The sequence below is a fragment of the Cyrtonyx montezumae genome, unplaced genomic scaffold (assembly GCF_038088225.1).
Source record: "Cyrtonyx montezumae isolate F1298 unplaced genomic scaffold, pur_monq_1.0 scaffold_8, whole genome shotgun sequence".
Classification (NCBI taxonomy): Eukaryota; Metazoa; Chordata; class Aves; order Galliformes; family Odontophoridae; genus Cyrtonyx; species Cyrtonyx montezumae.
The window spans coordinates 4072753-4098489 of NW_027072089.1; the positions used below are offsets into that span (position 1 = coordinate 4072753).

General features: G+C 40.5%; 1 protein-coding gene across 1 annotated transcript in view; it reads left to right on the forward strand.

Moving 5' to 3' along the window:
- Positions 1-20979, forward strand: part of KCNK9 (potassium two pore domain channel subfamily K member 9) — a 74770-nt gene extending 53791 nt beyond the window's left edge. Inside the window, exon 2 of the mRNA XM_065753642.1 lies at positions 20138-20979. Coding sequence (XP_065609714.1) covers positions 20138-20979 — 842 coding nt within the window. The remainder of the gene's footprint in view (positions 1-20137) is intronic.
- Positions 20980-25737: the final 4758 nt, after the last annotated feature.

Sequence of the window (25737 nt, forward strand, 5' to 3'; positions counted from 1 at the left end):
TCTCTCTTTGGGGGACAGAGGATTTCAAAAAAGCCTCATTGAGCAGTGCAGGTAATAGATTCCCTTGCCTAATATTTCCACTACTCAGGCTGTAAAATCCAGAACTAACGGTACAGAATTGCATTTCAGCCCTTGGGACTTCGTCAGATTTGGCTTTCTTGTTCAAGAGCTGCAGCAACAGGGACTATTGAGCTGGAGGAGCACAACACGTAGCAGACCCAGGAGGTTTCTGCTTCTTCTCTGCAGACTCATGGCCCAAAATCTCTTCCACTGGAAACTCAGAAGTGCAATGCACAAATGTGTGAGAGGGGAAGGGATATGACAGCTTTTGAAAGGAAATTTCTTCCAGAGTCCTGATGCTTCTTCACAGCCTTGGAGGCTGTTGGGAGGGTTTGGGCTGGTTGTAGTCCATCCATTAGGAGGTATGGTGGTACAAAGGACTGCATTAAAACTGATTTTGTTAGTTGTTGGCAAAACCATTACTGGTGATGTGAGAAAAAAACAGGGTCTCGATTTGTCCATTAAAGGTGAAAAAGATGTATGTTTTGCATAGGTTTATATGTTACGCAAAATGCTTCAACCCCAAACTAGTGAAAAGGGAATTCTGAAAAATGCTCTTTTGAAAAATGGTCAGTTTTCTTTAAAGATGAGTTAAAAAAAAAAAAGAAAAACTTCTTTTTTTTTTACCCAAAATTGCAAGTATTTACTCATGTTCTCCTTTTGTCACTATTTTAATATACTATCCCAAAGTCATTTTCAGTAGTTTTAATTTCACTGACAGCTGTGTCCCCACAGACCTGGTGTCTGAGCACCTTGGACATAGACCACAAATATTGTTCTGTGCCCTGAGACTTGCAGTTTGACCTGGCAATTGGCTTCTCTTTGATCTCCAGCTAAGTCCTGGGTACAGACTTGGGAATACCCTGAGGTCTGAGATCTGGGCATGCATCATCATCTCACCAAACCTTGAGCTGGAAGGGAGCCATGAAGGACTGAGACCAGTCCAGATTTTGTGGTGAATGTGTGGTTTTATCAAGGAAGAACCTTGGACTGGGACCATCCAGGTCCCATGTCTTCAGCAGCTCCAGTTCTATGTGATAGCTCTTTCTTGAGAGTGGGACAGTATCTCATCAGCTGGACAATGCCAGTGGACAAGGAATGTCTAAGACTGAATCTCTCACTGTGGAAAACATAGGCAGTGAAAAATTTAACAGTGAAGTAGTAAATTTGGACCCAGTTCCTCACATAAACATCTTAAACTGGGAATAAATGCAATCAGTAGAATGAAATGCAAGCAAGAAAAACAGCCTAGCTCCTTGTTATGGCTTCTGTTATGAAAGCAGATCACTGAAAGGAAATCATCCTCTGGGATGCCTTTGAGTAAGCAAAAAATCTCATTTTCATCTCTGCTGGCTCTGAGATGTTGAAGGACAGCTCTGGATCTCCTTTGAGATGCAGGACAGGGCTGGGACATGCTGCTGTGCCTGCCCATTCACTTGGAGTGCATGGGAGCAGAAAGGGACTGGGGTGGCATGGCTGAGTGGTCAAGGTCCATGCTCTGAGTTAGAGGAGATTAAAACATTTCTAGTGTATTGTTTACAGACTGGAGGATGAGAGACTGGAGAGATGCCTTGGATGAAGGGATCTAGCAGATCTGGTTAAGGGCAAGACATAAGGAGCAGCTGAGGTGCCTGGGTTTACTCAGCCTAGAGCAGAGGAGCTGAGGAGAGGCCTGATGGAGGCTACAGCTCCTCGCAGGGAGCAGAGGCAGCACTGAGCTCTGCTGCAGCTGGAGCTGTCAGGGGAGGGGCATCTGGGGGTTAGGGACAGGGTCTGCCCCAGAGGGTGGTGGGCATGGAACAGGCTGCCCAGGGCAGTGGGCACGGCCCTGAGCTGATGGAGTTCAAGAAGTGTTTGGATGATGGTTTGGATTTTGAGCAGTCCAGTGTGGAGCTAGCAGTTGGACTCAGGATCCTTGTGGGTCCCTTCCAACTCAGGATGGTCTATGATTCTATTATTTTCCTTTCCTTTCAGCTCTTTGCTAGTCTTCAGGCTGTGTCTTGCAGCAGGAAGGGCTTTCCTCTTATATTGTCAGGGGTACATGCTGACCATCCAAACCTTCTCAGTGCTATCACTATAGTTTTTGGTGTGATGAACCACAGATTCCTCTTTGGCTGTAGGTGTGTTTGTGACTCGCTAGCTGTCATCTCTCATCCCTGGCATTCTTCTCCTGTCCAAGAAATGAACATATTAGCTAAGAGGAGACCCACATGAAGAAGCTCCATGTGTGCCTGCAGGGATGGGACCTCTCTCCAGCTCAGCATTAGCTTCAGAAACTGAAGCTTTCACAGACTGATGCATAGGAAGTTCTGCACAAATGCAAAGGTGACCAAGAACAGGATGCTCAGAGAGATGGTGGAATCTCCTTCTCTGGAGATATTCAAAACCTGCCTGGTTGCCTACCTATGCAGCCTGGTCTAGGGAGCTGCTTTGGCAGGGGGTTGGACTCGATGATCTCTAGAGGGTCCCTTCCAACCCCTACAATTCTGTGATTCAGAATCCACCAGAATCCAGCCTTGTGCCTGCAGTCTGCTGTGATCCATGGATAGCTGCCCCTGCGTCATCTGCTCCTTCCTCTGACGTTCATTTGCTTACCCGTTGTCATACTTAAGTCTTGTCTTGCTCATAAGCTTCCACACAGAGGCATCTCTTTAACCACAAAACACATCCATTAGCACTTTCTGGGCCAGTTATCTTCCTTTCCACAGAAAATGTTGGTGTTTCTTATTCAATCCATTAGCATTGCTCATTTTCACTAGGGATTCTGCATGTGGAGCATACTAATTGTCTTGCTGGAATGCAATAAGAAAATGCCTGCAATTTTTATTTATTTATTTATGAGAATTCTGATATAAAGTTATTCAGTTCCTACATTTGAGGATATGGGGAGCTGTTCAGGAGCTGTTACCTGTTCTCCACCCCAGTTACCCATCTGTTTTGTCTGGGAACCAAGTAACCTCCTTTTTTTGCAGAAAACCAAAGCTCTTTCCTTTTACTCTAGGTGCTTTACTTTCTTACACATCTCAAAATTCTTATCTATTTGTTTCAGTGTTTTTAGGCAGTCCTCATTCCTCCATACATCAGTATAGCAGACATAAGTTTGTTGATTTGTCATTTTACCGTTCCTTTTAAATGCCTTTGTCAATTATTTTCTTGCAGCAAGCATTGCAATCTTGCAATACATGGCAATATCTATTGCAGTAAGCATTATTGTAATCTAGTCCTGGTATTCTCCATGCACTTGTCATGGAGAAATTTAATTTCTCCTTTTCATCATCCTTGCTTTGTTTGTACCAAGTGACTCGTTCCCCAATCCCTTTACGTTTTCATTAAGGACTTGGATATCTGCTCTTACTTTTCCTCCTCTGTAGGAGGAAACAGAACTAGGCAATACTTGATCAAGCACTTTTCCATAGTGTCCTCCACTGTTCTTCTCGCTCGAGTCTGAAATAGAATTGTCTCTTGCAAACTGATACTATTTCAGGGGGTAAAAATCTGTTTCCTTTTCATTCAGGCAGGACAGAGCCTAAGTATGGCTGACTACAATAATTCTCCACTTGTAGTCTAGAAAATTGCAAAATGACACATTTCCCAGTATTATGTATCTTCTAATAATTTCCCAGAGATCTCTTATCTTGTTCAGATCCAGCAGCAGAGATCTGTGAGAGCTTCTCAGAAAGTAAGTTGTATTCAGATGGATCCTATTATAACCATAAGTTTTTTTCTTGCTGGAATGGTCATCATTTCATGTTACTGTTAACACAGAAATGACTTACTTCAAATGCAGCACCAGCAGTTCTAAGTCCTTCCAAACAGTGTGTATCCATTCACATTTTCTTCATCTTTTCCTTCTCACTTTCTCTTGTCTATCTGTTTCTTCATATCTTCTATTTTCACCTCTTCTCTCAGTCCATTTCAACATTTTTTCCTATCTTTTCACATCTCATTTTGCTCTTTTCTCTCTTTCCTCCCTTGCTGTGAAATAATTCCCATGTCCTTATAAATCCATTTGCACTTTTCTCTCTGCTTTAAGTTTGCCTCCAAAAGACTTGCAGGGAACCAACTTTAAAGGCATTTAAGATGTTCTTAGTCTATAAATTATGGAGCACACTCAAATACAGTGAATCTGTCTTTGCTAATGTCCTGGCACATCAAAGAGAGTTAAACAATCGGGGTCACTGCAACTTCTGTCAGCCTTGTTTGACGGTTTTGCTCATGTTCCTTAATCTTGCTGATTTTTACCCCAAATTGCTACAAGAAGAGGAGGGAGGAGATGTATCCAGTCTGAGAAATGGAGGAAAATGTGTAAAAGGGGAGAAATGATGAGGAAATGAGAAGAGGGTGGAAGGTATGGTGGGCGGGGAGGGGAAAATTAGCAGGGTTTGTGGCAGCTAGTATGACCAAAATAGGGTGAGAATGCTCATTTGGGCATCTGTCTGCTGCTAGCATACTTCTGAGTGCTGTACTGCATTTCGAGGTATCAGGAAAGGGGAGAAAGGGGGGTACACAGTGAAGAGGATCATGAATATGAAGGGAAGGTCCTGGAAAGGGACTGAAAGCTGTAAAATGTAGAGGGTAAGAAGGGAAAGTGTTACATCTCTGAACTCCTCACTTCTTTATGGCGAGAAGATACTGTTCTCCTCTTTGGTCCCATTCAGTTCTTGCGGGATGCCAGTAGTGTCCAGGCAAGCCCTTAGTACACTCTCCCTGTGCTGGAAATGCTGGCACCAGCAAAACTACAGGATCAGAACCGACGACCTGCTATAGCTAAAAACTGAAACAAAAACAAAAAATCATATGCATAAAGAACGGAAAATGTAGCTATGATGGGTTGGGCAATTAAGCTAAAAGCATTTGAGAGTGTAATCCAGCTCTCTCTATCAATAATTCAGGAGTCTGAGATCAGTCTAATTGATTGAACACCTTCCACAGTAGTCAGCCACTAATAAGACAAATGAAATGTCTTTTTTATTGTCAAATCTCCATTCTGCATTCAAGCAGGCGAAGTCCTGGAGGGCTTTTCATTTGTGGAGGTTGGGTATTTTTTCTTCTGATGGAGATAAATAGAGGGCCGGCATCTGTTTTTAAGCAGCCGTAAATTAAAATTATTTGCTCCTGAGATTTGTTCTTTTGACTGAGGATGGGTAGAGAGCTGTGCTGAACAGGGATCTCGTCTAAAACTTGTGTAGGTCATCAGAGCTTGAACCCAGTTCCCAAAGGATGTGTTATCACTCTATAATTATTTGAATGCCAGGACATTTGGCCTTGACAAACTTCAGGAGACTACAGATCTTATTCTAAAACCAGCATCTTGTCTCCTTTCCTCTAAAGGTCAACTGCTGTAGGATCCTTGGTTTCCTAGTAGTGATATTAGCACTTGTCTTTTTACATGGAATAGGTATGGGGACCAGGCAAAGGTTATATTTTTCCAATTCCAACAAAACATGTTGCAGGTTGTGTAAAAACTGGTGAGTTAGACTGTTTTGTCTTGAAACCTTATTTCAAAATCATGTCAAGCGTGGTGATTTGGGGGTTCTCTGTGTTGACAAAGTAGGGCATGCTTAGCAAATTTGCTTAATTTTTCATTGATTCATATGCAAGGTAGAGTGGGGAAATCACTCCAACAGGATTGAGCTTGTGAATGCCAGCTCCAGAGCACTATCCACCGAGAATCAAAAGCTAATTTGGAGGAGAGGTGAAGCTTGGGTTGCTATCTGTGTAAATACAAATGCCTGTTCAAACAGTGAAAACTAAGTGAGCAAGGCTTCAATAAATTCACATTCTCACCGGTTACGCTACCATTCTGCTGTATGCACAGAGGATTGGGAATAGGATTTTTAGCTGACATAAATCAAAGTAACATCCCCAGGGCAGTCTGCTGACTTATCTGAGCTGGGGGTCCAACCCTGAGGTGAGAGAGCAGCTTTTATTATGATGCGTGTATATGTGTTTAATTAGGAAAGACCGCAAGCTGTGTGCATGCTCCAGAGTCCCCATGGAGCTAACCTTTCTGCTGGTGTGGTAGAAGTTGCCTTCTAAGCAAACCCAAAGTCTGGGGATGTGAAAGTGACTTTACTTAGCATTTCATTTCTTTTACTACATGAGCTCCCACGTAGCTTGCTAGGGAGGCAAGAAAGGAGGAATATGCCTGAGAGCAGCTTCATTTTGCCCGTATTACCTCTGAAATGTTATATAATGTGTTCAAACACTTGAATTAAGATGTGGTTGTTTTACTTCCTAATCTAATAACTTCATGATATCTGTCTCCTCTTAGCTTTGCTCTAGCTTGACTGTGCAAATGGCATTTAATTGTGTTCTTGTGAAAACTAAAGGCCAGAAGCTTTGCCAAGGATGGCTAATTTTATAATGCCTGCCAGAATTAATCCTGTCTGCAAAGATAAGGCTGATGGTTTATAGTTGGCAATTATGATCATAGAACAATTGCTGTATAGATTGGTTATGAGCTATGAAGTTCTCTTAACTATTGTGAATTGCCTAAGGTGGCAGGTGTAGACAAGAAAGAGGATTAAGAAGGGGCAGATGGGCATGAAAGAGAGGAACATGGACAAGAGAGCAGAGGGAAACAGGAGAAGAGTACAAAAACATGAAAACCGGAAAAGGAAAAGCAAGGGAAGAGCGAAACAGATTCAAGTGGAGCAGGAGAAGAGGAATGGATATAGCCAACAAGGAGGGAGAGAATATGGAGAAGTGGGAGAATGAAAATAATGGGAGAGATAAAGTAGCAATTATGGAAGTATCTGAGATGCAGTGCAGCCAAAGAAGACTTTTTTCATTTGAAGAAAGACTGCAATTGTCTTTAGTCCACGTACCACCTATCTTCCTAGTAAGAGAATCAACTGTTACCTATTAAATGTGCTGATACTTACTGGAGTCTTCCTCCAGAGGAAGGTTCTTTCAGGCGGAGAGCTGATCCTCTGCAACGTCTGAGGCATGGACTCAGTTGTGAATGATCCAAATCACTTGACATCCACAAAACTCAGATCCTTACGGGGAGTCTGATCTGTATTCTTCATGATTTGGCCCTCTACATCTCTGCTATCCCCATTTGAGAAATGCAGATGGTCGTTCCCAATGTGAAAGGAGAATTGTGAAGAGTCAGAGACCATCTTGTGTTATTCTTTGTAGTTTATAGTCACTGACACTCTGGTTCTCAGGTATAAAAGTTGTTCAAATGATGGTTCTAACTGCTCAGAAAAATCACATGGTGTATTTTATCAATCCAATTTATTGGGATACATTATATGGAGGAGTTCAGAGATTAAATAAAAAATAACAACCCAAAGCAAGTACTTGTTGTGGTACTAGAATAATGCAGTGAAATACTCTTCGCAACCCAGCAACAAAGTAGTGGTGAAGGATAGAGGTTTGTAGAAGTGTATGGAAGTGGCTCTGCATTTCTTCCCACACATTTTGACTGTTCCTCTTGGCTGGGAGTAGAAAACTGAAGTGATGGATTGCTCTGATTATGCTTAGTCAGGTGCATTAAATGGTGTCTCAGTCTGCTGCCTCCTGCAATCTTGCTGCTCAGTGTGCTTATCAAGGCTGACATGGAAAAGGTAGATGTCTATAAACAATAAAGAAATAAAAGGGGAGGTGAAAGATTTTAGACTGGTCTCACAAAAAGATTTGCTGGGAACTAGAAATAGGCTGAAGAGGTTAAACTGAGCCACTTTTAGAATAACTAACTGAGACATAACTGTCAGCTTCAAGACCATCCAACTTTTCATGTTCCTTTTTTTGTTGTTGTTGTTGGAGACATACTTGCAACAAATGCAAAGTTCTTCTTGACATCTATCTATTTACTACTAACATGGAGTTCAGTTCAAACATGTGTCTTTAGTTAAACCATAATCTCATGTGCAATCATTGTTATGCTGATGTCAGTTTGTGGTCACGGAGAATAATTACTCAGTTTTCATAAGGGTGAGGAACAGTAAGATCTCATGGACTTTTATTATTGAGATCGAAAGACTGATAGGCTCAAGATTCAGCACTTTATTTCAAATTTCATGCCAGTTTTATCTCCAAGATCTGTCTAAAACGGTATGAAATACTATTCTAAAATTGTATGAAATACTATTCAAAGTCTGCACAAATGAAGCATTGAATTTCTGTGCTTCTGTATCTAAATTTGGATTGTTGATGTACAAAAAAAAAATTGTATTAAAGCTGAAAAGACAAAATGCTATGAAAATGTCTAGATTAGCAGAGGCTGGTTTACTCATCCTAGAGGGAAAAAAAGGCCATTGGGATATATCTACTCTTGTCTATGGAAATAGAAAAGACACACTGGGAGGAGAAGTTAAGGGCTTTATTTTTATATGAACAATTCACAAACAAATCTCATCTTATAATAGATTTTTAGCTGTAAGAGAAATGAATTTAGGGACAGCCTTACAGCTTGGTTTGTGGAGTCAGAAGTCCTTGCTGAGTTAGAGCTCCATCTGTTGAAGAAGGAGATTTTCATTGTATGTGTAGGCAAGTTTTGGATTTACTGTCTCTGTCTCAAGTTTCTGGTACACCTGAGTGCTCTTAGATATTTTCTGCTGGCTAGGACAAAATGACATGGGAAAAGGCTCTGGTTTCATCTTGATGCAGAAAGATATTGGCAGCATATACTGCTGGCGTGTGCTAGCTTAGTTGAGATAAATGTTGCTATTAGTAAAAAAAAAAAAAGAGAGAGAGAGAGATGAGGTGACTTCTTATGAAAGTGCTAGCCTGGAGAGTTAGATAGATATAACTGCAGCAGTGTTACCACAATTCCAGAAAATCTGCATGTAGACCCCCAAAATATCTCAAAACTTTTAACTTCATGTTTGAGCTCGGCTTTTCTGTCTTCAGAGCACAAGGATAAATTCAACTCTGAGGTAGTGCTGGCTCAATGGAGAGCTGAATAGGACGGTACAGTTGGGATATATATCTCCATAAGCTTTTTTTTTTGTATGATATTAAAAAAATGCCTTGTCAAAAATAATCTAATTTCTTCTTTCACGGAAATGTTTCAGTTGAATTATTTCAGTTTTTCAAAGTCCACTGAGAGAACACACTTAAAATTTGTAAAAGAAATTTTAGGCATCTCTGTTTACTTGTATTCTCAAATATAAATTCATTTTGGGAATAAGAACAAAACATCCAAAATCTTACACTGATTTAAGCTTAATTCAAAGGATCTGAGCAAAATATTTATCTTTTTCTCATTAAAATATCCTCAAATATATATCTCTTTGATGAAATCTGTCTATAAATTCAATTGAATCACTGCTTGATCTGTATGTGATGTGATGTAATGGGGGAATTTATGATCAACTTCACTTGCTTTGGTTGTCAGATCACTGAAGTAAAATTTCAGCTAATAAAGCTGCTAGGAAATTAGAGCATCTGTGGGGAAAAAAGCCTTGGCCAAAAATGCAGACAGACAGATTCAGAATACATGCTAGATTGCTCCTTGTTCAGAGATAGGTACAATAAATGCTGTAACTGATATGAAATCTGTAGTGGCAAAGGGCACAAGCAGGGAAGCTTGTGTCCATTTGGCCAATTCCTTACTGTGGTCATGAACAAAGGACAGTGAATAAAAAACAAAGGAGGAGAAACTGATGGTTCCTCCAAGCTCAACTGCCAAGACACACACTGCCCTGGAAAAAGTGCTTTTGCATCAGCATAGTTATGTCCAGATCAGAGTTCGTGTAAGATTATCTGTATTACTAAAAGTAGTTCTCTTAAATAATTTATTGGCATGTTTATCTAGTGGAGACCAAAGCTGGGCACAGTGGGAATCTTTAGTTGCCCTATTACATGGTGCAAGCCCTGCTTTCTCTGGCAGCAGACAGACTGTTGAAATATCATGTGCCTATTTGTATTTTTCTAATTTTCTTTTTCTCTGGCATGGAAGCAATCTGCAATAGACATGTCATAGAGTAAAAACAGATAGGCAGGCAAATTCATGGCGAGTTGACTGCGCTCTTCTAAATCTCTTCATTGTGCAGAGGGAGTCATAGAGGCAAAATGCAGTTGCTAGAGTGAAATCACAGCTGAACAGCTTCACCCGGCATCTCTCAGCAGCTCTGACAGCTATGGATATCACTGATTTGCAAACAGAGCTGCGTGGACTGCTATGGATAATAACATCACAGATTCTGGGGAGGTGGTCGCTACAGCAGGAATGATCTGTGCCTGATGTTTTGAGCCATTCTTCTGTGTGCTGGCCTTTGCTAACATTTATTTAGCAGGGTTTTATGCTGAGGTCCAGCTTCCAAAGCCCTGGCAATGTCAAGTTGAGAGAGGTCTCAGACAAGCCTGAAAGGAGTCTTAATGCTGTGAAGACTCAGAGATGGTGTGCTTTTAGTTCGAAAAGAACTAACCCTCTAAGCAAAGAGAAATCAGAAATTTCTTATATCCTGTTTTCTATCATCAGAATAAAATCAAGGAAGAAGAAACTTAGCCAATGTTTGGCCCCTTGTTAAGGCACAGGCCCCTGTGCTTCTTCCTTATGCATTTTTTCCTGATTATATTACAGTGATGACCAGACTTACAAGCCCAAAGAGGATATTTAGCAATCTGGGGAACTGATATTCACGCTACCTTGTTCCTTTGTGTATGAAGACTGCTCATAACTCCAGCATAAAGATACTGAAAGTTTACAGAGAACAAAAGGGATCTCAAAGTTATAGAGTAAAAATGACCGCATAAGGTGTTGCTTCTAATGCAACATTCAAAATCTGAATTTCATCTATTTTCTTCCCTACTTCAGGACCAAAACAACTCGGTTGTAACTAATATTGACCAAGGGATGAAGCTCTGACTATTTCCAAGTGAATAATGATGGGAAGAAATGGGGTGTGTTAGAATGAGGTTAATGAAAAAACACTGTGATAAAAAACAGTGTAGAAATATACAGGCTGTGTATAAAAGAATTTGTAATAGCTGGATCTCTTAGATGAGGAAATAGTTTCCTAAGGGAGAGAGCAGAAACCCTGTTACTTCAATCATTTAAACAAAACTGGACAAAGCCCTCGAGAACGTATTGTAGGGAACAGTCATATGCTGGCCCTTGGGAATGTATAACATGACCTGGTAAGTCTTTTCCTAGTTGTTGCTACCATTCTCTTCAGCTTGAGATCTTGTTCTGGGCATGATTTGTCTTGGGACTAGATGTGATGTGAGCCGCAGGTCAATTCTCAGACTGTTTCAGAGAACAAAATGGAGATGAAGACGTGGAGAAAAGGCATGCAGGGGCAGACAGAAATAGGGAGCACGAGTTGACTGGGAAAATGTTGACTCAGAAATGCTACAGGGCTTTGTGCATTCACGTATCTCAGTACCAAAGAGATATAGAACACACTGGTCCGAATACAGAAGTTTTATGTTGAGCTGGTGACACGCAAGCTCCAGAAAACCTGTTCATTTGGTACTTATCACAAAGCTTCTGGCCTGTAAATCCAAGTAGTCACTGTCAACCATCCTGTTATTGGATGTTGGAGGTTTGTTTGGCTTGTCATTATGAGAATCCAGTTTGCTGGCTGATCTGTCTTTCTGATTCCCTGTGATGCGTACTTGTTCTCCTGGACTGTCTAGTGCAGATTATGTACTGCTGTTGATTTCTTCAGAAAACTGGCCAGGCTCAGCTGCAGTCCAAAGAACTGTCCACTGCTGACCAACCAGAAATCCAGAACAGAGTGTCTATTGGAGAAAGGTATACAAAAAACATGCTCAAATCACTGCCAAATCAGTGCCAGTGTACTCACAGAGCTGGAGAAGAACATCATTTCTCCTCGCAGGCTCTTTTTTGTGGCAGAAGAAATTGCAGTAGAGCAGAGATAATGTTGTCATGTCTGGACAAAACGGACTGGCAAGTGTTGGTATCTATTATTTCCTGTGTGGTTCAGCAGGTCGCAGTTACTTTGGATGCTCTGCCTTCTTATCCAAAAGAATTGACAGTGATTGCAGTTATTTCCTATCTAAGCACTAAAAGTAGACATTGTCCAAGTTCTACAAGCGGAGGCTTCGGATGGCAAGACCTTCTGTGTCTATAGCACATAGATGAGAAGGAAGATTGATTCTGACTGGTTGAAAATACCACTTTCCTTCATTTACAGAACTTTTTTTTAGTGAATCCATTTATAATATAAATTTTAAACACACACAAAAAAGTTTCACATGCAGAAGAAACAGAACCACATGAGGCCCACACAAACACCATAAACTAGTGAAGCCTGGTTTCATGTGAACACTACTATAATTTCCCAGTTTTCTTAACCCTTATCTACATCTTCATTCTTACAGGCAGATAGGTAACATATCACAAGGTATCTTATAAGATGGCAGAGACATCCTGTTCCTCCAGTTCTCTCCCGTGCCCCTGCTTCTCATCAAATTATCTAGGATCTCCAGCTCCTGATTCTTTCATGTTCATGAATAGAAAAGGAGTTTATCACATGGCAGCTGAGTCTGCACTGTGTGTATTGGTTTTTTGGTCCTGTTCAGTGTCTTCAGAGATCAGCCAGACGTCACACCCAACAGGACAGATTACTATCAAGTTCACATTACTGTTTCTTGTAAATGGAAGAAATGGTTAAGTAGCTTCAAAGTTACTGGGAAGAAAAGTAGAGAAAATAATTTAAAAAAAGAGAATAGAAGCAGAATGATTTAGGAAAAAAAAAGTTGCTCATGTCTTTGTTTAAACATGTTAGACTGCCCATCCTGCATGTCCGAGAGGGGCCAAAAGTGGCCACATCTGTGCTTCCTATTTTGAAGGAGCTCTGAAAAGGGTGGAGCTGTGTTCTGTTGTTGTTTGAGGTTGAGGAAGAATATCTTTCCTAGAAACAACAAAGGACTCTCTCTCCAGCTTAGGGAAGGGTGGCAATGGCCTGGTCACACAGCTCTGATAGGCACACAACTGAATGATCTGCACTTCCAACTATTCTACCCCAATAAATTGAACAGATTTTTATCCCCACTGTACCAGTTAGGCATCCAGCAGGGCAGAGGAGAGACTATCCCATGTACAAGTTGATGGTGGACTTCAGTCAGGGAAGGAGGAGGAAACCCCAGTTTAATCAGTCTGAGGACTTCTGAAACACTGTTCTCCAATATGTCTCATGGAAGTGACCTTACTGAGAGCCTTACTGGGAGTAGGACACATTATTTGCCTTGATCTTCTAACAGTCCAAGAGAAATCAGCAGGTAATGCCTGCATTGTGTATGATCCCCAGCGTAACCCTTCAGAATCTGAAGTTCTAAGGCCTACTCTGAATCCAAAATGCGTGTAGCAGTATATGATTGTGTTTCACACAACTAAATTGCTACCTTTGAACTGTAATTTAAGATTGTCTAAGAAATATGTTGTCTTCTAAGCTGTGCCACAGGAGCATTACCCAGAAGGTTGCCCATTACATGGGTTTTGTTCTTGCTTCATTGTGGCTATAAGAGTTTGGTATTGTGTTCTTAGGCAGTTGCCTAAGTATGGTTTACATATTAGTTTTCCTGTGGTTGTGACTTTTAATGGGACACAGTCAGTCAATGCCTGTTAATTTTACCAGTAATTTGGGCAATACAAAATATTTATCATGTTAATATTTACTGCAAATAGGTGTGGAAGAAAAACTGTGGACAACAATTACTATCAGCTGTGATCCAGAGCAGGAAGCTCAAGTTCTATAAGGGTTCTATCAGTCAGGAAATAATCTGATGACTGGAAGTAGTGAGGATGGATGGCATGGAAACTGCTATTGGATGACTCAGTAGTTATAGGTCATATCAGGTTTTTTTTGTATGAGCCCTTCAGCTTTCCTGTGGGCTAACATTTTGGGAGCTTGATGACTGGAAGTAACTTCTGCATGCTTGGTGGCATTACAGAAGTTATTGCTCTGGGGCAATTTTTGAGGCTGAGGCCTCTATCTGTCCTTGACTGATGGATCAGAACAAGGGTAAGAGCTGGCCTCTCACCCATTATAAGAATGGCTTCAGCTTTCCCCTGACCTGCCAGTCATTAGTTCACACAGCAGAACTCCTTTTTCTTCTCATTTCCTTGGTGGGCACTGCCTATGTTTATTCATTAAAAGCTGCCTTGGAACCTGTTTTCTATGAATGGTGACTGTTTGATTCCAACATCAAAAAGAAAAGACCAGCGCTCATGGTGAGGAGAACAAAACAAGGGAACCCAACTGGGTCCTTGGACACCCAGAACAGATCTTCTGTAGGGCTTGATGCATTGTAAAGCTGTGCGTATGATTTCATGGCGTGGCCTTACCTTTATAGTTAAGATGTCATACAGAACAGAGTTGAAAATGATTTCAGATCTTATGTTGAACTTTGGGTTAGCACATCCTGTCTCCTCCTACACAATGCCCATTTCTTTTCAGCACAGAATGATATCCCTCCAAACTGCTGTGTGCCTGTAGAGAGCTGTGTACAGTGCTTTGACCTGACACAACAGTTTTTTGGGTAGGATGGAAGGGGAAGCCCTGGCAACACTAGGAGAGATTCTGGAGGAGACATTCTGCCATGATAGTGACTGAAAAGGGAATGAAAGTGAAAGGAGATCCTGGAGATGTTCAGGGAGAAATGCAGCAGCATTTGGGATAGCCCAGACGTGGGGAGAAAGAAGAGGGAGCAGTTGCGTATATGCTAGGAAGATGGCATTTTTAACACAGCAGCTTTTATCTAGATATAGCAGAATCAGTGATTTGCTCTTGATTTTCTTGCAAGAGAATGCTTTCGTCCTACAAAATGAGTTACTGGTAAGTACTAGTTATCCATATGATTTATCTCCCCAATCCATACTGTACTGTGGAGACAGTGTTGTTTCTTCTCCACATTGAAAGCACAAACAGCAAATTCAGCAGGAACCAGACTGTTTTCTGCAGCAGTTTCCCTGGCACAACTGAACCTCTGAAGTGAATGTGTGACATCAGGAAGATGTTTTAATTTGAATTATGCTTGCCCACTGGAGCAACAGGTGCCGTTATCCTAATTTTGTTATCTCAGGTCCAGAGTTGCTGCCAGCATGAGTAAGAAAGGTTTGACTCATGGGGGTGGAGTAGTTCATTTCTTTCTGGAGGCTGTTGTCAAAGGTGACCAGGCCAAAATGTCTGTCATGGGAGTGAATAATGTGTAGACGAATGAATGGAGAAACCTACTCCTGAGAGAAGAAAATGTCCATCATGAATTACACAGTGTTGCTTCAAGATTCAATACATCTAAATCCTGTTGTACACTGAATGTGAAGTTGAAACTTAACCACTCTGCAGCTACACACTCTCCTGAACATGAGCTATAAGTAACTTATCACTGCCACATTTCATTTTTATTCTTCAACAATGACCAAGATTTTGGTCTGGTACCATTGCTCATCTAGAGACACATCTGAACAGTGGTGATTGGCCTAAGTTAAAACCACAGTGGCATGATGGGATCTGTGCTGATTTAATTGTGTGGATGGCCACAGGTTGGTGCTGGAATCCATTCCTTGTCCCAGTTTAGTTTGCTAGCGCAGGGATCTTAGAGTTGGTTGTGGCGCATTACAAGTATTCAGGATTTTTCCCAGTAGTTCTTTATTCTTGTTATGTATTCACTTGTTCTGGGTAGTCTGCATCTCTGCAAAAGCATGACATTGTTTGTTCAGATAACTTTTGCTCTAGAAGTAAAATATTAATCAGGAGAAGTTATGTTGGAAGACATGACAGATTTTCTGGGCCTGTCTATACCCTGCAGCTGAGCATGGTGCAAAGATCACTGATGTAGATCTAAGCAAGCTGCTGTGTCCATGTGAGACTGTCAGTACCAGATATATTTGCTTAGGGCTTGAGTGCAGGCTACCAAGGCATGACATTTCTCTTGAGAATATATATATAATCACAAGTGGCACAAAGAAGGTTAAAAATGACTGTCCCTGATCAATTCCATAGAGATGGTGGGGGTTCCTATAACAGTGGGAGAGATTTTTCAAAGAAGTGATGATAATTTCTTTTTAAAGAATAGTTGGTTGATGTACGGACCTTCTTGCCACAGGATGCTTCAGGTGCTGTAAGTTTATGTAGGTTCAAGGGGGAATGCCCAAGCTCATGGGAGAGAAATCCATTATTCATTACTAAAATCAATGAAACTATGTATGGCTTAAGAAGTCACTCAACACCTGAAGATAAAGCAGGGTGCTTGAATACTTGAATGGAAAATGTTGCATATACTCACCATTCTTATACTTTTCTGGATTCGGGGTGGTTATGCACTGAATTTTGCACACTGTGCACTGGTACTTCAGCACAGTGTCCCTTAGGACGTGAAAGGAAGCAATTGGGGTTGTCCTCCTCACACATAAATTGTAATGAAGTATTTCACTCTGCGTCTCATTTGAAAGCTACCGTGGGAAATATGTTTGAAGGAGGCTGGGTGGATTTTCCACAGACTTTCATGGCTACACTCTTGAAAGAAAGAAAACAGTATTTATATAATTATATATTGATGTACTTGGTGTTTAGTAGGCTTGGTCAGAGAATGGACAAGGGCTGGTAAAAATTAATGGCAGAAAAGACACTAATCATTGACTGTCCTTGCCTACACCTTCCTGCAGTTCTGCTTGATGCTTGTAGCACAGCTCTTCCACAACTGAGAGAAGATCACTTTTGTGATGGATTGGTGCTCCATCCACCAGAACTGGAATAACACTCTGAGACAGTATTATTTCTCCACACTTAACTATTCTTCACACCAAACCAAATGATTTCTGTCTTGAGAGCCATACCATCTGAGAGAGATTACAAAAGTGAGACTACTAATGGTTATTGTTGACCATTCAAATGATATCTCATTGAGTATTAGACAAATCTGCTGAAGTCATATTACTGTACTGTGGGACCTCAGCAAACTTGATCGTGTACTTCTTAGAACTTAATAGTCCTCTAGGAGTACAGCTAGTATTAACCTAGCAGTGACCCAATATGAAGCTCTCTCTGTATTTCTCACTGTTATTCCAGTTTCTTGACTTATTATGTGATGCATTTGCTACACCTCCTTTTCAGGGACTTCTGTTTGGTCTTCCTCCTTAGTCACAGAAGAGTGAGAAATACCAAGTGTTGTGTGTTCACCTCTATATTTCTCTTGAGGCCTTGTGTTTGTTGTGGTTCACATGGAGCCATCTCCTTACACTCTGCAAAGGGCAGTAGCACTTGTGTGGAGGAACTTATGCTGAACTTAGAGGCTGAAATCTGCTACCAAAACAGATTTTTCTGCTTCTGCCTTTCCTTGACGCAAGTAAGCTCCAAGACTGAACTTATGCATGGTGGGGGGATATTTGATGCTTCTCTGCACCCCTCTTCCTCTGGCATTTACTTCTTGATGAAGTGCCAGGGGCACTCTCTGATGTCAAAAAGATGGTGTTTTAGATTTGGCATCTACTGGATTTCAGATACCATGCACTGATGGAACTCACTTTTCAAGTATTACTGTGTTTTGGACAGATTCTTAAAGGAGAGTTTAATCTTTTTTCTGTGTGTTTGGAATTCTCTCTTTTTAGATTGCTTAAGGCAGTGACTAAGGTGACTATTCCATATTGCACTAGAGAAATGCATTCCTCTGATACCCTACGAATGAACCTATTTGCAAAATCTAATTCCAGCTTCATGACTAAAGTCCTTTCTTTCCTCCAGCTTCATAATCGAAGTACGGTAAAGGGAGTGTATCTGATATTGTAGTATTGAGTATGACGTGGGACTGAATAGAAATCTGAATTTCTGGATTTTTTTGTCTACTTATGTGAATTGGAGAGAAATTATTGCCTGCTTGGGTAGACAAAGATATAGTACATTCCTTTCTTAAGACTACTAAATTTAATTACAATGTCTGTGATAAATCTTAGAAGTTCAACAGTGACATAGTGTGTAAGTATGTAATATTAATGTTTTATAATATCTCGAAACTGTCTCTGTGGATATCTTTAGTAAGAGGAATATAGCGATATCGAAAGAAGTCTTTTTTCACCCCAACCCTTTTCTTTAGAGCCCAAAGTAAAAGCTGTTTCCACCAACTGCCGTCTGTAACCATCTGGAAAATAACATTTTCTGAAGCTTTCCTTCTCTTTATCAGCTGTAACTAAACCTATAAAATGAGAAGATGTCCCTGCTTTAATTAACACCCCTGTAGTTCAAAAGCTGGTCTTAGTAATGAGAGGCAATTATAGCCTTTATTGAGGGACAGTCAGGTGGAACAAATTCAGCATCCATCTACTGAAGACACTTCCCCTTGCAGGTAATTTGGAAATTGCTTTTTACTAAGTACAGGCTACCTATCCCATTATAACTGGTGAATCTATTTGTTTTGTAACCTGAAAAGTGCTTCCTATTTTTAATTTATATATTTCCTTTGCGAATTAGTTCTTACATCCCATGCATTTCCAATAACTAGCAACTGATCTAAGGAAATAAGTGTAACTTTTTGGAGGACATTCTTGCTAGTTCTTTCACTTTATTTTCTACATCCTGCTGTTGCTTTTCATTTTGAAGGTTGTCAGCTGTATACTGTGTGTTTCCTTAACCATCCCTGTGGTAACTGATTAGTTTCAAATTATGCTAGATGCCTCTGTCTGGGTTTAAACCGTGTATCTACAGTGCAGGCACCTATGTTGGTGACTGGTAGTCACTGAAGGCAGAGCTCTGCTTTTGATGAATGTGACGATGTTTGGGTGATTCCATGTGGTTGTGAACTTGTGCAGTATATATCTAGAATCTTCTGAAGTCATTAGATATCTATCCAGTCTGACGGAGACCTATATAGTCAATGGAACAGTAAGTGCTGTCACTACAGCTCAGCACAGGTGTTGGAATGGCAGTTAATGGCACTGCCTATTTTCAGTAGACCTTTGTTGACTCTAAAAGTATCTTGGACTCTTAGCACACTTGTAGATACCTAGATTTATGTATTTTAATCTTCAGGTGAAGTCTGTCATGTGATTTCAGTTATAATCACTGTAGAGAAACAGGTATATCCTGAGAATAAGTTAGTGAGGCCTACCTGTGCAACTTGATCTAGGGAGCTGCTCGGGCAGAGGGGTTGGACTCGATGATCTCTAGAGGTCTCTTCCAACTCCTAGGGTTCTGTCACTTGGTGATGAGATGTGACTTGTTTTAGGCATCTAGATGTAGATGAGAGGTACTGCACTCAAGAAGCATGGATTCCTATTCATTGTCTTTAAGGGAAATGTAGATAGTAGTACCCACATGGTCATTGCATACCATGCCCAAGTGACTCCCAGCCATCCTATTTTGGAAGCTTTGTTACTATCACTTGCAATCTTAAGAAATGTTAAAGTAGAGTGATGTGAAAAAATTGAAATAATCTTGAAATAGAAACCCCCACACTTTTTGGGTTTAGAATGAAGGTTTAGCTCTGATTTTACCTTTTATAAAGCATGCTATGAAACATGCTACGATCTCTGTCCTGGATTAGTTTAGCACCATTGCAAAATAATTTTTCCCAGATTGTTTGAAAAAGCTGTAAAACTCTAATTGGTAAGTTCTTTATTCTTCGGTAACTGAAGCTAGAGCAGGTATTAAACCCCTAAAATCCTAAGGCATTCTCAAGTTTTCAGAAGTGAATGGCTTTCAGAATGGTGCCTGTGAGAGAGGTTTTTTCTTTATGGAAGACAGTTTTAAAAATACTTCCATTGATCTGTGTCTGCTGGCAACAGTGATGCTGTTGACTCGCTGTTGCCAGCAGACTCAGAACTCAGATGCTATTGGTGTACTTCAGTTTTGGGGCAGGGTGACACCAACTCCTCTCAAAAATATTGTTGTGGCCACCTGCTTTCGGAATTTCCAATACTGCACGTGATAAAGGGTGGACATTAAATTTCTTTAATTTCTTTTAATGTGTAATGTTTGCTTTGGGTACAGGATATGCGAGAAGGAAATGGGAAAATCCTGTGACTGTGATGCCCTCACAGCCGCTGTTGCTTTGGACCTGCCTGCAGCATTGGAGCCACTGTGATTCGTGCAGCCTGTGTGGAAAGGGACCTATGGTAATCAACTAATTGCTGACTCTCCTGTGTTTTCATTCCCCTTCCCAGGTTATGGACATGCTGCCCCAGGAACAGATGCTGGAAAGGCCTTCTGCATGTTCTACGCAGTCCTGGGGATCCCACTGACACTCGTCATGTTCCAGAGCTTGGGCGAGCGCATGAACACCTTCGTCAAGTACCTCTTGAAACGCATCAAAAAGTGCTGTGGGATGAGGAGCACCGAGGTCTCCATGGAAAACATGGTCACTGTGGGTTTCTTCTCCTGCATGGGAACGCTCTGCATTGGAGCAGCAGCCTTTTCCCAGTACGAGGAATGGAGCTTTTTTCATGCTTACTATTACTGCTTTATAACATTGACTACGATAGGTTTTGGAGACTATGTGGCCCTGCAGACCAAAGGGGCCCTTCAAAAGAAGCCTCTCTACGTGGCTTTTAGCTTTATGTACATTCTAGTGGGGTTGACAGTCATTGGGGCATTTCTAAATCTGGTTGTTCTCAGGTTCTTAACCATGAACAGTGAGGACGAGAGGCGGGATGCTGAGGAGCGGGCATCCCTGGCGGGAAACCGCAACAGCATGATTATCCACATCCAAGAGGACTCCCAGCATGGTCGGCCGCGGTACAAGGCCGAAGTAACAGACCTTCAGTCAGTTTGTTCCTGCATGTGTTACAGGTCCCATGAGTACACCAGCCGGGTGGTGTCCCACCAAAATTCGTTCAGCTCAAAGCTGAACCCCCAGTACTTTCACTCCATCTCTTACAAGATAGAGGAGATCTCGCCAAGCACATTAAAAAACAGCCTTTTCCCATCTCCTATCAGCTCCATCTCACCTGGGTTGCACAGCTTTACAGATAACCACAGGCTGATGAGAAGGCGAAAGTCCATTTAAAGTGATTTGTCTTCTTTTGCTTTCCTTGTTTTCTCCAGTTCTTCTCTGTTGTTTTGGGTTTTTTGTTCCTTGAGTGAGACGGAGTGAGGCCAAAGGGAGCAGAGAAAGCCAGTCCTCCTCTGAGACTCAGCTCTTGAGCATGAAGCATGGATTATTACTGTTCCAGCAAAGTATGCCTTACATTACCCCCTCGGTGGATGTCAGAGGATTCAAGGTGACGTGAAGTGGGTACCAAATCCAAAGTTGCACACACAGCTGGGAGCCTTCATGTGCCACTGGCACTCCTGACCTAAAAAACTATTTTCCTCATGGGCAGGTTGCAGCGTGCGTGCGTGCTTGTGTGTGTGTTGAGTATGTGTGGGTGTGTGTGCGTGCAGTTCCACAACTAGTGCCATGCGACAAAAATTGAAGCATCAGGTATTATTTTTTTTCCCTTGAGGCAATTGTGTTCCAGCCTGCTTTTATCTTTTAGATTGCTTCCAAACAGAACGGGGAGATGGGGAGGGGAGACAATTTTTTTTTTTAATTTGCCAAGAGAAGCATGCGCCATAAGCAGTCAGTATACCAGGTGTATCATGATAAATTTTTTAATGCTAGATTTTAGATTGTATTATCATTACAAAAAGGCAGGAAATGATGGATCATTTTAACTTGCCAGTTCAAAATTTAAAAAGTAAAATAAAGCATGCACTTTGTAAAACTGGTATGCATAATAAAAACACAAGAAAAACTAGCAATGGAATTAATAATCAAAAGCAAGTAATCCTATTGATTTAACTACATTTACTTTCATCGTTTGAAACTGTTCCAACAATTCTCAGGTTGGATTTTTTAAGATAAATTGGAAGAGTTGTTGGAACTGAAGAGTGTATTCTGTTGTTTTTATTTTATTTATGAAAATTATTATTATTAATATTGTTTTTATTTTATTATTATTTTATTGTGCAGCAATTACCTGCATGAATAGGAATTCTATTTTTTGGAATGCTTGGATTAGGATGGGTATAAATAGTTGGATGTATATTTTTTCTTATATAATAGTGACAGGGCATTCCTTGTTTTAAATAAAAAAAATAAAGATGATTGTCTCTAAATGCTTTTGATTTGTAAATAATGGAAAGCCTTTGTTGGTCTCAGGAAGAATTCAAGGGACAGTATCTTGTGTTTGGCTCACTGGGAACTTGTGAGATTAGACGTGATATTGCTTCTTTGCTATGCGGAAAGGCAAAATGCATTTAGCACTCATGGGCAAAATCAGCTTTACTCCAGTGTTTAGAGGTTAACACTGGGAGTGATTGCATTGGCAAGCCATAGTAGACAATGTTGAGACCACGTCATGGAGTTGTTCCTTGGAGACTGTCCATTGCTTGGTTATTCATCTGGATGAAACAGACTTTACAAAACCGAATTAGAGGCCTAATCCAGCTCCCTTTTAAGACAATATGAATTTGCAGTGATTACATAAGATTTAGTGCTTTGGGAGATTTATCTTTGATTTGACGGGGGTAGGATTGGGAATTTTATAAACGTGCAACATTGTCTTTGATTTAATCCTATCTTTTAAATCGCCTTCTGTGTTAATTTGCCATACTAAACACATCTTTTCTTGGCACTATGCACCTCCTGCTGATTCTACCATTTTGTGCTTTTAGTGTAAAAGCAATAATCCTCCACATTTTACTGTTTGTTTTTGCTAGATGGTGTGTTTTCTCAGAAACCCCATCTCTGAGCTCTGTGTGCTTATGGATGTTGATATCTTTTCAAAAGGGCATCAATAAAGAGCATTAAAAGGGAGAAATAAGGAATGCCCTTCTTTTCCTGTTCTCATTGACTTTAAATTATTAACTATATTAAATATATTTGTATTCTCCTAAGTTTGATATTTGTGTTTCAACAAGTGAACAAAAAGCAAGTCCAGCATGTAACTTCCTCTGGGATTTTAAACCTCTGTGGCATGAAAAGCTCCAATAAGATTAGTGAAAAAAATGCCTTTGAATTCTTAATGAGGGTGGATGAGAGTAAACTTTTCCAGCCTAACATATGGGAATAACTTTTGTCAGCATAGTAGGAGAGTGTGCTGGGTGCATTAATGATGTGCTGCTTGCTCCATGTCATGAGGCAAATGGTGATGGCAAAAGTGTTGAAGCGAGCATACCTAGAAAAGCAGCTACAGGATGTTTTAAAGCACTTCAGTGGAAACCACCTAGAAGCTAGTTTCTGAAGAGTGGCCCATGGGATTCATGGTGCTGTCAAATTCCTTTTCATAGATTTGATGGCAGCATCCCTGAACTCTTTAGCTTTCTTTTCCTGCTAAGGAGATAAGAAAGGGTGTGTAGATGTCCATATCATGTAGAAGTGCTGCTGTATACGTGACACTGGGGAAAGGCAGGAAAACTTAGGGGTGTTACAGATTTCAGGAGGGTGAAATGCTATCTGCCTATCAAAGAAGAACATTTATAATAGGACCTGTAGCCAATACTTTGAACAGTTTTGTCAAAAAACAGTTACATTTTAAAAAGCATTGCTTAGCTTTTCATTTTTTTTCTTTAAGAAAAAGGAAGTTCTATTCCTGCTGCATATGAAAATAATTTGAAATGTCCTGTGAATCATGTTGAGCTCCAGAATTTCAAAGCTGTTACGTATTCCAGCTGAGTTATTACTCATTCTCCTCTCTGAAACCGTAAATGAAGTTAAATGAAGAATACATTCCAGTACAGGTGGTATTTATCCAGGGGAGCAACTTATTTAGGGGGTCATGGGTTTTCTGGCAATTAGAGTCTTTGTGTTAAAACACAATGGCTTTCTAGATGCTCTTGTATAGCATAGTCATAGTCTGTGGATGTGGATGAAGAACTGTATGTGTGTTGATATGAAGGAGACAGAGTAGGTGTTCATAGTGATACTTTTCAGTCAGTGAGTTTGTGGAAGGGCATTTTGGAAGAGTGCGTTCCTTTAGGATTTAGAAATATTTTTATTTATTTCTACTTTCTGTCTGAAGGACTTGTGATTCTGTCCAGTCTGGTTCACATAAGATCTGTATGTCTGGTGCACATAAGATTTTAAAGTGGCGAAATATTTCCTTTGCAAGCCTCCTTGTGTTTAGACATTCACTTGAGCTTAAGTCCTATGGGACTTTTCTTTGTGAGCAGCCACAAACACAAGAACTCTTGTGTGTCACTTCAGTAAACCAGGCAAAATATGCTGAAAATGCTTCACTCCCTCTTGTTGTTTTTGCAGTGCTTGACTTACGTGTGAATAAGGACTTGGGCTGTCTGGAGCTGGAACAGGCAGCATGAAAAAAAGTTGTTTTGTCCGGGGTTGATACCAGCTTTTCAGTAAAACATGCAGAATCAGTCAGTGAAAGGTGATTTTTGTTTCATTTCTGACTACTTACTGACCTACGTGTATACCAGCTTTCTTCTTTTCATAGTCTGTTTTCTCTGGTACGCTATTAGTTTTATTCCAGTTAAGGTATTATTTCTTTCAGGAAAGCCTTTCTTGTACTCTTCTCATTCTTTAGAAGCAGGTCCACTTATGAGAAGACATTCTAATATCCACAGTACCTAACCTATGTTTCCATAGCATATAGACTTTTGATATCACTTTGTGATGCAGTGTCATTCCCCAGGGTCTCATTTCCCCTATTATTAAGCATTAGAAATAATAATAATAAATCAGATTAATCTATTTATGTCACACTAATGTGCTGTTCATCAAAACAACACAAATTTAGCTCCCTGCTGTCAACTCTGATTACATAACAACCCTATTATCCTATCATATTTCATGTTATCATCAAAGGGAAAAAAATCAGCTTGATCAGTGAAGCACCAAAATAGCTTTGTCTGAGCACGCTGTGATATGGAAACAAAAGGGGAAACAATAGAACGGTACAGGCACAACTCTGCTTGGTCTGCATCACTACACAAAGAAGATCCCAACTGATTCTGATCTAACTAGGGCTTCTTTGCCAGAACTTTGTATATATATGTGTGCTTTACAAAGAAAATTGCAATAGGACATCTCTCAATGGGGTGTCTGGATGTTAGTTAAAGGATTCAGAATTGGTTCTTGGTTGTTAATGTACTGAGAAGATGTACAGTGATATTCAACAATAGACTCCTGTTTGGACTCCTCTGTAGTAGCTCATTAGGACAAAATCATCAGCTTATAAAAAAAAAAAAAGGGGGGGCTACATTAATCTACTGTATTATAGGTTGTCTCATTAGTTTCCTAGTGCTTCGATCGAAGAAATGCCAGAGCAGTAATTGTGATTTTTGTGCATTTGTCTTGAGCAAGGTCATTTCTTGTTTACTGTGACAGGTTTGAAGGCTTATGTTATGGAAAAAGAAGGCATCACTAGTTGTAAAAAGCTTTAAAAAGAGCAGCCAATATAATCAAGATGGAGAAGGGAAATGTTCATAATGATTTACTCCTGTGCAAACCAGAGGGCGAGGGCTTGGGTGGAAGTAGCTTTCAGTTGAAGTTTATTTCCTCATTTAGCTTTATGTAATATTCCTGTTAATATTAGGATCCAATTAAGGCAGTCATTTAAAAACTTTATGAAGAAGCCAGACCAGAGGGAGTGTTGGACTGTGTCCACTACACTAATGTTATGGACTTTTTAATGCATATTTCAACAAGACACTGTTATTGACTGGAATTTGCACAAATTACTATGAGAATCATGCCACCACTACTGTCAACAACTAGAAGTGCGTAATACTCACAGAGCTGAAAAATAAATAGTGTCTTTCT